Consider the following 14433-nt stretch of genomic DNA (forward strand, 5'->3'; position numbering starts at 1 on the left):
TGGCCCAACCGTCCTCCACTTCCAGTGGTTTCCAGCTGAGGTTTACATCTAGCGGCCTGGCATGGCCCATTCACTTGATGCAACTGCACTCCCAATTTTTGCCCCGCTACGATAAACACATCTTACTGGACACTGGCATCTCCTTCGCATTCCTCGTTGGTGTGTCCAGGAACACATGTAAAAAAAAACCCTTGAGGATTTGAGAAGTTTGAACTCGTGAGACGTTTTACAACATATTTATTATTTATTTGATTTTTATGCCGCCTTTCTCCTTAGACTCAGGGCGGCTTACAACATGTTAGCAATGGCACTTTTTAACAGAGCTAGGCTATTTCCCCCACAATCCGGGTCCTCATTTTACCCACCTCGGAAGGATGGAAGGCTGAGTCAACCTTGGGCCAGTGATGAGATTTGAACCGCTGACCTTCAGATCTACAGTCAGCTTCAGTGGCCTGTAGTAAAGCACTCTACCTGCTGCACCACCCTGGCTCTCTTGTCCTTGGACAGCAAGGAACACGATGGAGCTGGAAGGGTAAGATGCGTGTCTCACTTCTCGACCACACTACCCAAACCCCTCAATAACGGATGTGAGAAATGAGTCTTTATGAGACTTGTACTGCCACCAGAGTTGCCTCATTGAGCAAGACTGCAAGGATTTGCAGAAGCACTACCTCGAGTTTTAACATACCAGCGCAACTGCGAATGGCGGGACACCAGCTGTGCTGGTATGATGAAGCTCACGGCAGTGCTGCAGTTTGTGCTTTCAATGGCAAAACACGCCTTGCAAAGTCCTGCTCCATGACACAGTGCTGGTGGGACACGCAATGTACATTGCTCAAAATAATAAAGGGAACACTCAAAGAATACATCCTAGATCGGAATGAATGAAATATTCTCGTGGAATACTTTGTTCTGTACAAAGTTGAATGTGCTGACAACATGTGAAATTTATTGTCAATCAATGTTGCTTCTTAAGTGGACAGTTTGATTTACTTGGAGTTATATTGTGTTGTTTAAGTGTTCTTTTTATTTTTTTTGAACAGTATATATAGTTTTCTCTTTCTCTTTTGACCTCTTCTGCAATCATTTTACAAATCATTAAAGTTATTCTTTTCTTTGAATTATATAGACAAAGAAGACGCCATTAAAGTTATTCTTTTCTTTGAATTATATAGACAAAGAAGACGGCAATAAGAGCACTCCAGACAACTGTTACAAGCAACGTTAAAAAGGAAAGCACATCACACATTTCCTTGAGAAAACTCCAAAATTCTTCTCCTTCCCCAGCAGATGATCAGGAAGTGTTTTCAAACTGTAAAGAGTAGAGTATGCGGAACACAAGGATACATGACAGTTAATCCTCAACTTACAACAGTTCATTAAGTAACAGTTCGGAGTTATAGCAACGCTGAAAAAAACTGACCTATGACCATTTTTCATACATGACTACTGCCGCTTTCACGTGGTCACGTGATTTATATTTGAATGCTCGGCAGCTAACTCAGATTTCAAATCACAACTGAGTATGCACAAAATGATCCACATTGGAGAGAACCAATACTAATGTGGCCAAACATTTAATCACAACAGCTCCCTTGTTATTCATGGAAGGACCCAAGTAGGAGAGAAGTCCTGCAACGTCTCCCTATATATTGAGCACAGCAACTTGGTGATACATTAGAGGACTCACACCAGGCAGAAATGCTTTGAATGTCCTGATTATGAGAAAAGTTTTGATCTGAATTCTGACCTCATGATACACTGGAAGATGTACACAAAAAAGAAATCATATGATTGTTCTGATTGTGGGAAATGTTTCACTACAAATTACCTCCTTCTGATGCACCAGAGAACCCATACAGGAGAGAAACCCTTTGAATGTCCTGATTGTGGAAAAAGTTTTAGTCGCAATTCCCAGTTGGTGGAACACCAGAGTGTTCACACAGGAGACAAACCCTTTGAATGTCCTGACTGTGGAAAAAGTTTCAGTAAAAATTCCAACCTGGTAAGACATCAGAGAACTCACACAGAAGAGAAATTCTTTGAATGTTCTGACTGTGGGAAAAGTTTCTGTGAGAAGTCCAACCTCGTACTTCACCAGAGGATTCACACAGGAGAGAAGCCCTTTGAATGTCCTGATTGTGGGAAAAAATTCAGTCGCAATTCCCACTTGGTGGTACACCTGAGGACACACACGGGAGAGAAACCATTTCAATGTCCTGTTTGTGGAAAAAGTTTCAGTCTAAATTCCTACTTGGTGATACACCTGAGGACACACACGGGAGAGAAACCATTTCAATGTAGTCTTTGTGGGAAAAGTTTCAATCTCAATTCCAGCCTGGTGATCCACCATAGGACTCACACAGGAGAAAAACCTTATGAGTGTCCGGAATGTGGGAAAAGTTTCTCTGAGAATTCCAGCCTGTTGAGACACCAGGGGACTCACACAGGGGAGAAGCCCTTTGCATGTCCTGATTGTGGGAAAAATTTCAGTCAGAATTCCCACTTGGTGGTACACCTGAGGACACACACAGGAGAGAAACCATTTCAATGTAGTCTTTGTGGCAAAAGTTTCAGTCTGAATTCACATCTAGTGAGCCACCAGAGGACTCACACAGGAGAAAAACCATATGAATGTCCGGTTTGTGGGAAAAGTTTCAGTAGGAACTCCATTTTGGTGATTCATCAGAGAACTCACACAGGAGAGAAACCCTTTGAATGTCCGGTTTGTGGGGAAAGTTTCACTGCCAATTCCCACTTGATGGTACACCAGAGGATTCACACAGGAGAGAAGCCCTTTGAATGTCATAATTGTGGAAAACGTTTCAGTCAGAATTCCACCCTGGTGAGACACCAGAGGACTCACACAGGAGAGAAACCCTTTGAATGTCCTGATTGTGGAAAAAGTTTCAGTCTTAATTCCAACCTGCTAAGACATCAGAGGACTCACTCAGAAGACAAATTCTTTGAGTGACTCTTAAATGTTTTGCATCTCATTTGGAAACCAAGGACCCGGAGTATGATGGAAGAATATAGAGGCGCAAACAGCAAGATGTTCATGTTTCTTTCTGCATAGGGATTCTGAGTTCAATTTTCCAGGAGGACTTGGCACCTGCCCACCCTGGCAAAAACATGTTATTATTTCACTTGACTCAGTTGCAGAGATAGAATGCTAGGAGTCTAAAAATGACTTGATAGCATATAATCGGTGAGACGATTTGGCAAATGCCATCCGTAGAGAAGGGACAAGCCTGTTTTTGGCCCCACTATCAGATAGGCAGCATCTGGAACTGGAACAGTACAGTAGCGGCTCTCTGGTTGATCTTGAAGGAATTAAAATCATCGAGTATGCTCTCTACATGGGGCTACCTTTGAAGAATGTTCGGAAACTTCAGATCGTGCAGAATTCAGCTGCGAGAGCAATCATGGGCTTCTCTAAGTATGCCCATGTTACTCCAACACTCTGCAGTCTGCACTGGTTGCCGATCAGTTTCCGGTCACAATTCAAAGTGTTGGTTATATAGGGTTGATATTCCTGGAGGCATCTGTAATATGGTAAATGATTTAGCTTTACTAGATAAATGGTCTAAGCAATGGAAACTGCAGTTTAATGTTTCCAAATGTAAAATAATGCACTTGGGGAAAAGGAATCCTCAATCTGAGTATTGTATTGGCAGTTCAGTGTTGGCAAATACTTCAAAAGAAAAGGATTTAGGGGTAGTGATTTCTGACAGTCTCAAAATGGGTGAACAGTGCAGTCAGGCGGTAGGGAAAGCAAGTAGGATGCTTGGCTGCATAGCTAGAGGTATAACAAGCAGGAAGAGGGAGATTATGATCCCACTATATAGAATGCTGGTGAGACCACATTTGGAATACTGTGTTCAGTTCTGGAGACCTCACCTACAAAAAGATATTGACAAAATTGAACGGGTCCAAAGACGGGCTACAAGAATGGTGGAAGGTCTTAAGCATAAAACGTATCAGGAAAGACTTAATGAACTCAATCTGTATAGTCTGGAGGACAGAAGGAAAAGGGGGGACATGATCGAAACATTTAAATATATGAAAGGGTTAAATAAGGTCCAGGAGGGAAGTGTTTTTAATAGGAAAGTGAACACAAGAACAAGGGGACACAATCTGAAGTTAGTTGGGGGAAAGATCAAAAGCAACATGAGAAAATATTATTTTACTGAAAGAGTAGTAGATCCTTGGAACAAACTTCCAGCAGATGTGGTAGATAAATCCACAGTAACTGAATTTAAACATGCCTGGGATAAACATATATCCATCCTAAGATAAAATACAGAAAATAGTATAAGGGCAGACTAGATGGACCATGAGGTCTTTTTCTGCCGTCAGACTTCTATGTTTCTATGGTTATAACCTATAAAGCCCTACATTGCATCGGACCAGGTTATCTGCGAGTTCGGCTTCTGCCACACGAATCCCAGCGATCGGTTAGGTCCCACAGAGTTGGCCTTCTCTGGGTCCCGTCGACTAAACAATGTCATCTGGCGAGACCCAGGGGAAGAGCCTTCTCTGTGGTGACTCCGACCCTCTGGAACCAGCTCCCCCCAGAGATTAGGATTGCCCCCACCTTTCTTGCCTTTTGTAAACTCCTTAAAACCCACCTCTGCCGTCAAGCATGGGGGAATTGAAACATCTCCCCTTGCCCATGTAGTTTTTTGTGTATGATTCGATTGTGTGCTTGTTTTTTATATATTGGGGCTTCTTTTTTGGATTTTTTAACCTAAAAGTGTAATTTAGATTGCTAAATAATAGATTTGTTACTATATACTGTTTTTTACCATTGTTGTGAGCTGCCCCGAGAATGCGGAGAGGGGTGGCATATAAATCCAATAAATCTAATCTAATCTATTACTAGAAAGGATAGAAGGAAAGAAACTTCCATCTTCCGGAAAGGAACACGAGTGGAGAGTGTTGTGCAGAGAGATTCTTTCGCCTAATGGAAAACGTGACTCGGAACATTGGTGCTTTGTGGCATATTTATTAGATTTGTTTACTTGCCATTTAGTTTCAAGGCCACATATAATGCAATGCGTGCTCTCCACCTATGACTTCCCCACTCCTTCTCGGTGGCGGCCCCGGCCCTCTGGAATCAACTTCCCCCAGAGATTAGAACGGCCCCCACCCTCCTTGTCTTTCGCAAATTACTCAAGACCCACCTTTTTTTTAAATAATTTTTTAAATAAATTTTTAACAAATTTATATTACACACAACATAAAACAGTGCATAGTGAAATGTGCCCACCACCCAGACACACACACATTCCCCACCACCAAATCGGGGGTGTTTCTTGTATAGTCCACTTGACCCAAGAGCAATATATCTATTTACATATTATACAGTGATTCCAATTTATTTCTTGTAGTTTGGTCTCGGATTCTGCTCATCATATATCGTCTTACCTTGTCCCACCGTCCCATCAGTTGTCCCAACTCAGTTTCATTATCCGAATTTATCCTTTTTTCCATAATTTCAAATTGAATATGGTCCACCATGTACCTATACCAATTTTGCATTGTCCATTTTGTCGCATCCTTCCAACCCAAAAATATTACTGCCTGAGCGCTTTCTATTGTTGCTTTTTTTATTTCTCTAAATTCTCCCATCGCATTGCTTTTAACTAGTACTGCCATTTCCTTAGTGATTGTCCATTGTATATTTAGCATTCTATTGATATCCTCTTTCACTTTTTGCCAAAATTCCTGCACTATCGGGCATTCCCAAAACATATGCATAAACACTCCTTTATCTTGACACTCAAGACCCACCTTTATCGTCAGGCATGGGGGAACTGAGACATCCTCCCCCAGGCTTTTATATTTTATGTTTGGTATGTATGTGCTGTATGGTTTTAATTGTTGGGGTTTTTTATATTCTTTCTTTTAATATTAGATTTGTTTCACTGTTATATTGTTTCTATTACTGTTGTGAGCAGCCCCGAGTCTTCGGAGAGGGGCGGCATACAAATCTAATAAATAATAATAATAATAATAATAATAATAATAATAATAATAATAATGTTCATGCGCACGCAACACCCACGTCCTCTTTTGTACCTACTAGTAGGCCTCAGTGAAGCCACCTGGGAGCAAAACCAAAACATCCCATGTGCCCTGTTTTGAGTCTAGTAGGCCTCCCTGCACTTTTCACCCATAATATAATAGGTGTGTGACCCCCCCTCCAATGCTCCCCACATGCATTCACACATGACCCCACTGTACTCCCCCACCCCTGTTTTGGGCCTAGTAGGCCTCCCTGCAGCTTCCTGGAAGCAAAAATGGGCTGCGGGGTGTATGTGTGTGTCTGTTGCAACTCCACACCCTGTTTTGGGCCCTGTAGGCCTCCATGCACTTATAATTATGTGGTCGGGCGGTAGGGAAAGCAAGTAGGATGCTTGGCTGCATAGCTAGAGGTATTAGAAGCAGGAAGAGGGAGATTGTGATCCCGCTATATAGAGCGCTGGTGAGACCACATTTGGAGTACTGTGTTCAGTTCTGGAGACCTCACCTACAAAAAGATATTGACAAAATTGAACGGGTCCAAAGACGGGCTACAAGAATGGTGGAAGGTCTTAAGCATAAAACCTATCAGGAAAGACTTAATAAACTCAATTTGTATAGTCTGGAGGACAGAAGGAAAAGGGGGGACATGATCGAAACATTTAAATATGTCAAAGGGTTAATTAAGGTTCAGGAGGGAAGTGTTTTTAATAGGAAAGTGAACAAAAGAACAAGGGGACACAATCTGAGGTTAGTTGGGGGAAAGATCAGAAGCAACATGAGAGAATATTTTACTGAAAGAGTAGTAGATGCTTGGAACAAACGTCCAGCAGACGTGGTTGGTAAATCCACAGTAACTGCATTTAAACATGCCTGGGATAAACATATATCCATCCTAAGATAAAATACAGGAAATAGTATAAGGGCAGACTAGATGGACCATGAGGTCTTTTTCTGCCATCAGTCTTCTATGTTTCTATGCACATGTGTGCAGCTCCCCTGTGTGCATGGTAGCGACCTGTAAATCATCTGGTCAGTGGGAGGGATGCTGAGCTGGGGCAATGGTTGGCGTGCCTGCAGAGAAGGCTCTGTGTTCCACCTGTGGCACCCATGCCATAGGTTTGAGGATGGAAAATCCCATCCAAAAGAAATGCTTAAGTTTTGTTTTTTCAAACCATGTATTGTGTCCCTGAAGAATGACTCCACTGTTTCAACTAATTGTAAGTAGATATGCCTAAATTCTGTTCTCTTGAGATAACTCCTGTATCCTTGAAAAGACTCAACTAAAATTTGCTGGTGTTTTTGACAAGAATGTAACCATATATGATGAAAGGCTAAATAGGTTTCTGTGTGTTGCGTTTTAAGTTTGTAACCCAACACATCAGATTAGCTGACGAAGGATTGGGAGGAGATAGGAGGATACAACACTGCAATCTGCTTCTGTACAACATGTGATTCTTCTTGTGGAGAATCACCACACTTTGCAAAACGTTGATCCAGAGCAGTGTTTCCCAAACTTTTGACATATGTGTATCCCTTCTATAATTTTCGTAATGCTTAGTACCCCTCGTAAAAAAAAATGGATGTATTTTAATAAGAATCAAAATATACTTATTTTTTTTCTTTGTAATAAATAATTAAAAGTACATACACAAAATAATAATCAATGAAAAATAAAATTATTTTTCAGAAGAAGTAAAAGTTATATAATAGATAACATTTGTTTGGATCAATGAGAAGGATGAAATTGTTTGTGCTGAGATGACAGATCGTCATAATTTGGTTCCCTGGTTGTTAATTTTAATCTGAGATGTGGTTCCACACCCAATAATAATTAATAATAATAATAATAATTTATTGGATTTGTATGCCGCCCCTCTCCGTAGACACGGGGCGGCTAACAACACTAATAAAAACAACATGTACAATCCAATTAAAAAAAACAACTAAAACCCCTATTATAAAACCAAACATACACACAAACATACCATGCATAACTTGTAGTGGCCTAGGGGGAAGGGCTATAGTCTGTTCCTTTTTTAAAATTTAATGTCTACAAATGCTGAAAAAGCAACTTCACATAAATGTGAAGTTAGAAAAGGCAAGGTGTATTTCAGAACTTTTTCTGAACACGTAGTCCCACCAAACTCTTCCCGTACTCCTGGGGGTGTGCATACCATGCTTTAGGAGACACTGATCTAGAGAGAATAAAGGTTTGATACTTGGATTCTGAAAATCACTTGAAAAATCTTTGAATTTCTGTAGACAAATTGGGGGCCCCTCTTGGGTGCACCTCATCCTCGTTAGATGGAGAGCAGACCATCCCTGTGTGTCCAAGGGCTGTTGGAAACCCATTAAAATTGGCTAAAAGAGACAAGTAGGAGTCGGGTGTTGATGTGAGAAATCCACTCCTTTTTCGGGGTCAGAGGCCGACGTGCGGGATGGCTGTAGCGAAGGAGCCGCCCCAATGGTGCCCGGGTGGAGTCAAAGATGGGAGAGAGGCAGAGGAGTGAAGCCGGTCTCTCTCTTTCCCGGGGCGCCACCAATCAACTCCCGAGCAGCACTTGATGAACACTGTGTTAAGGTGTTGTGAGTGCACTGAAAATAGTGGCTGCCTCTGGGAGATTTCCAAAAGGGCAGATATTCCTGGGATGCATGATAAGTGGACAAATACTACTTGTGTCAGCATTGTCCTGCAGCTGCCAATAAAAGCCAATCCAGTCCTAGGCTGTATCAACAAAGGAATGATGTCAAGAGCACAGGAAGAGGCAATTGGTTTGAACAGTGTTGGTGATATCACACTCAATACTGTGTCCACTTCTAATCACCATGATATAAAAGTGTTGTTGAGACATTGGGACTGTGCAAGGAATAGCAACAAAGTCCTATGAACTTGCTTCTTTTAAGTGGCTTTTTTGAAAAAAATGTTTTATTCCAAAAATTAATTTAAATTACAATCTCAAAAAAAAACAAAGATAAACAACTTTTAAATAAAAGGAACAATGTGCAAGAAAAAGAAAGAAATTTACATATATTGAGTATTCATAAATATATTGGATCAAAAAGTTTATACATTTCATGTATTCACAATCATGCTTATAATTTTATTTGTAAGCTTATATATGCTTGACAAAAATTAAAAAAAATAGGTTTTCCACTTAGAGAAGAAAAGCTAAATGCACATCGATAGAAAAGGTTTTACCTGGCTCAAGAGCAGGAACAGTGAGAGGGACCTAGAAACATTCACATATGAGCTAGCACTGTGATGTAACTGGCAAAAAAGTCAATGCAGACTGAGTCTGCAGCATCACAGGGATAGTTTCAAGATCACATGAAGTGTTAATATTGTATTATACTGTATTGGTAGGACAAACTTTGGATACTGCATCCAGTTTTAGTCACCAAGATAGAAAAAAGATGTTTAGTCTGTGGAAAGACTTCAGAGAAGAAGAACAAAGACATTTAAGTGAGAGGAGAGTAAAATATACAAAGAAGGGTTGTATGAGTTGGGTAACAGAGAGAAGGACTGGGGTGATATGATAGCAGTCTTTCAATATTTATTATGTATGTATGTATGTATGTATGTGTGTATGTATGTATGTAGATAGGAGGTATACGTATGAAGGTAAACAAAAGCAAATTAGGTTCAGGTAAATTTGGACAATAGGACAATAAGACGGACGGTAGTCACAATGGTGCTCAAACTTTAGAAAAAGGACAGAGAAGGACAACAAAGACATTTACACATGTTATTATTTCACTTGGCTGAGCTGCAAAGAGAGGTTGCTCGGAGTCTGAAAATGACTTGAAAGCATATAATCGGTGAGGCGATCTTGCAAATGCCATCCGTAGAGAAGAGACAAGCCTGTTTTTGGCGCGCCCCCCACCCCCAATCAGATAGGCAACATCTCTGACTGCAAAGTCAAAGTACAGTAGTAGCCTCTATGATTGACCTTAAAGGAGTTAAAACCATCGAGTAGCGTATTGCTAGAAAGGATGCAAGAGGAGAAACTTCCACCTTCCGGAAAGGAACCCGAGCAGAGAGTGGGGTGCAGAGAGGCGCTCTCGCCTCTTCCAAGGATCGAAGCATCAGCTGGAAGGTGAGTTGAGGGCAGGTCGGAGGAGAATCCGGGAGCAGCTCAGGCTGTTTGGTTCCCTCCACGGCGTGGAAGCAGGGAAGCAGCTAGAATTGCGGAATGACAGTTGGGAGGGATCTTTGAGGTCAGGAAATGTCTCCTTGTTTCTAGGCTGCTTCTCTCCTTGATTCGCTTCCACCCATTGTTTCCATTTCTGCCTTCAGAGGCTCTGGAGAAGAGGTTTGTGGCAGCCCCTCAGATATTGGAAGACTGATGGCATTTCACCCCCCCCCCTCCTTCTATTCAATATACGGTAGATATAACCAATTCCTGCAACCATCTTGCCTCAAACCCCCAAGTACATTTGTTGTTCTTTCATTTATTTTCTCTTAGTAAGTATGAAGTCCAGTATATCTGATCCCCTAATTCCATCCTGTATCTTTTGGGTGATAAAGTTGTCATTTTGTCAGGGTCTCCTGCTCAAGCAAGTGATTGAACTACTAGAAGATTTCCAAGGGCCCTTTCAACTCTCTTGTTTTATTACGGACCTTTGACAGTAATGGATTGATCTGCCACTGTCATAATAATAATAATAATAATAATAATAATAATAATAATAATAATAATAATAATAATAATAATAATTTATTAGATTTGTATGCCGCCCCTCTCCGAAGACTCAGGGCGGCTCACAACAACGATAAAAACAATATTATATTGGGACAAATCTAATATTAAAAAAAACCCCTAAAAACCCTATTATAATTAAAAAACAAACAACACATACATACCAAACATAAATTATAATAAGCCTGGGGGAAAGGTGTCTCATTTTGCTTTTCCCTGTGTAGCCCACAAGCCCAGTATTCCCTATTACTTAATCCAAACCAGGTTTGAACTAAAAAGGTCCTCTTGAGGACCTTTTGGGATGTTTTGAATATACAACAACAAGAATTGGAAGGGACCTTTGAAGTTTTATAGTCCAACCCCCTGCTTAGGCAGGAAACCCTACACCACTTCAGACAAATGGTTATCCAACATCTTCTTTAAAACCTCCAGTGTTGGAGCATATATTTTTCACATTGGCAACTATATTGTCTCAATATATTGTCTATATTGTCAATTTTTCAGTTATCCTCATTCAAAATCGCAACACCATTACTCAAGTTCTAAGCATGAGTTGAAAAAGGTTAAATTTATTCAATAAATGAGAAAAATGACAAGCATTGGTATTTATGGATATATTGCTCTTTCTTTTTGTTTGCCAATAATATTGCATTAGTGTTGAGTACATATTTCCTTATTGTTCAGGAAAAATCCATTAATTACTTTAACCAGAAAATAAAGCCTAAGATTGTAGTTCCATAATGATGGAAACTAATCAAAGAGTGAAACAACCTAGAACTAAAGAGAAAATTCCTAATGATTACAGCAATCAACCAATGGAATAGCTTCCCTTCAGAGGTTTTGGGTGCCCCATCATTAGAGTCTTTGAAAAAGAGATTTGACGGCCACTTGTCTGAAATGGTAGACTAGAGGGTTGGGCTAGAAGACCTTCAGGGTCCCTTCCCACTCTGTTATTCTGTTATATGTTATATTCATCTTAAACTGTGTTTCCCTGACAATACATTATGTCTGGAAAATAAGCCCTATTGAAGAGGTGGGCATTGCCAGCACAGGAAGCAGCCCCAGTCAACTAATGGCAGCTGAGCCTCTTAATCACGACCCACAGATCAGCTGAGCTGATCGGGTGCTGCTTCTCTGTTCTATCTTTCCTCAGTGTCCTTGGTGCTCGCCTTCCTCCCTGCCATGTAGAGCCCATCCAGTGAATAACCCAGTCTCTGACCGGGCAGACCTCCACTCACCAACCGAGCGGTAATAGGCCAACCACCTGCTGCCAAGTCTTCTGGGCAGAGAGTCTTCCAGAAGCGGACACTCTGGGAGTGCACTTCCCACTCTATGGTTCTAGCTCCATGCAATGCTGCAGTTCCCTTCGCTGCCTTTCTGCCATTGCTGGCAGCAGGCGCCTGGCCCCACCGTCCTCTTATCCACTTCCAGTGGCTTCCAGCGGAGGTTTACATCTTGCGGCCTGGCCTGGCCCACTCACTTCCGCAACTGTCATCTGTAAATTTTGCCCCATTGTGATATACGTGTCTTACTGGACACTGGCAGCTCCATCACATGCTGTTGTGTCCAGAAACACATGTAAAGAAAAACCTTGGGGACTTGAGAATTAATTTTTTTTACAACATACGGTATGTCCTTGGACAGAAAGGAACACGATGGAGCTGGGAGGGTAAGATGTGTGTCTCACTTCTCGCCCACACTGCCCAGCCCCCTCAATAAGGGATGCGAGAAATGAGTCTTTATGAGACTTGTACTGTCACCAGAGCCGTCTCATTGAGCAAGACTCTACAAGGATTTGCAGAAACACTACCGCGAGTTTTAACATACCAGCGCAACTGCGAATGGCAGGACAGCAGCTATGCTGGTATGATGAAGCTCACGGCAGTGCTGCAGTTTGCGCTTGCTGAAGAGTCGGGAGAACACAGAGTTGGAACAATGCTTTATTGAGGGAAAAACTGGAAGAAATTGACAGCTAGTAGAAAAGGTGACAGTTGTCATCTCGTCCATTTCTGCACATGTATATATCTTGTCTATTATTAAATTTACATTGGGAGTCTGTTCGTTCTTCCATGTTTGCGCTATTGCAATTCTTGTAGCTGTGTTTATGTGAGTCAATAAAAAAAGAGTTTGTTTAGAGTATGATCTTTTCCAAATTCCGAGAAGCATGCCCTCCGGAGAGTACTCTATTTCCTCCTTTGTAATTTCCTTTAACCATTTGTAAATTGTTTCCCAGATTTTTTGAATTTTAGAGCAGGACCACCACATGTGAAAGAAAGTCCCTTTTTCTTTATTACACTTCCAGCATATGTTTTGTAATGCTGGGTAAATTTTGGCTAGTCTTGCCGGTGGTAAATACCACCTATAAAATAGTTTGTAATAATTTTCTTTGTAAGCTGATGATAGAGTAATTTTAGTTATTGTGTTCCATGTTTTTCCCCCAGAAATGGACGAGATGACAAACCTACTTAAGGGAAACAGAATTAATGAATCTAAAAGTATGTGGAGCAATTGGCATGAATGGATTCAAAAGAAAATATTTGTATAATCTCATACAAAATAGCAGTACAAACTCCAAAAAAACCACCACCATTTGAATGCTTTTACATTGTATTACATGGTATCAAGACAATATTATCTATATAACAACTGTAACAGGTAAAAAAGTTGGATAAGACCTGTAAACTGAATAAACAATTTGTGGTATATGTATTTATAAAACAATAAAAAGATTTTTAAAAAAAGAAAAAAAAAGAAAAGGTGACAGTTCACTTTAAAGGGACCTTAAATAGACCCAGCTGACTGAGGGAATGACCAATTAACCGTATAAACGTTTCCCGTTCAAACTGTAACTAAACCGGGTGGCAACAACCAATTAGGTGCTTCCAATTCATCCACCAATAGGAACCATCTCTAGGCGAACCCTACAGGACTGGTTGCTGGGCAGGGACATAACACTTGCAATGGCAAAACAAGCCTTGCAAAGTCCTGCTCCATGACACAGTGCTGGCAGGACACGTAATGTACACTGCTCAAAATAATAAAGGGAAGTCAAAGAACACATCCTACATCGGAATGAATGAAATATTCTCGTGGAATACTTTGTTCTGTACAAAGTTGAATGTGCTGACAACATGTGAAATTTATTGTCAATCAGTGTTGCTTCTTTTTTTCTTTTTTTTTAAGTGTATCAAAAAATTTCTTGGGTAATTTTATAGGGATCGTTTGAAAAAAGAAAAGAACTTTGGGTAGTATAGTCATCTTTATAGCTGCTATCCTACCTAAGAAAGATAATTGAAATTTTGACCATTTATCCAGATTTGCCTTTATTGTTTGTAGGAGATTCTCATAGTTGTCTTTAAATATTGAGCTACATTTAGCAGAGAGTGTAATTCCTAAATATTTCACCTTTTTTACAATATTGATACCTAGTTTATACTCTAATTCCAAGTTCTGTTTCGAAGTCATATTCTTAGTTATTATTTTGGTCTCATTTTTATTTATTTTTAGTCCAGCGACAGTTCCATAGTCTTCAATTTCTTTTAATAAGAATAAGTCTTGCTTCTTAAGTGGACAATTTGAATTACTTGGAGTTATATTGTGTTGTTTAAGTGTTTCCTTTATTGTTTTTTGAGCAGTATATATACTTTTCTATTTCTCTTTTGACCTCTTCTGCAATCATTATAAACAATTAAAGTTACTCTTT

General features: G+C 40.4%; 1 protein-coding gene across 3 annotated transcripts in view; it reads left to right on the forward strand.

The window, feature by feature from the left end:
* LOC139160023 (zinc finger and SCAN domain-containing protein 2-like) overlaps positions 1–3762 on the forward strand; it is a 58152-nt gene extending 54390 nt beyond the window's left edge. For all 3 annotated transcript variants that reach the window (XM_070737530.1, XM_070737529.1, XM_070737531.1), the window contains exon 2: positions 1176–3762. In XM_070737530.1, coding sequence (XP_070593631.1) covers positions 1754–2974 — 1221 coding nt within the window. In that variant the 5' untranslated portion in view covers positions 1176–1753 and the 3' untranslated portion in view covers positions 2975–3762. The remainder of the gene's footprint in view (positions 1–1175) is intronic.
* Positions 3763–14433: the final 10671 nt, after the last annotated feature.

This window comes from Erythrolamprus reginae, chromosome 2, assembly GCF_031021105.1.
Source record: "Erythrolamprus reginae isolate rEryReg1 chromosome 2, rEryReg1.hap1, whole genome shotgun sequence".
Lineage (NCBI taxonomy): Eukaryota > Metazoa > Chordata > Lepidosauria > Squamata > Dipsadidae > Erythrolamprus > Erythrolamprus reginae.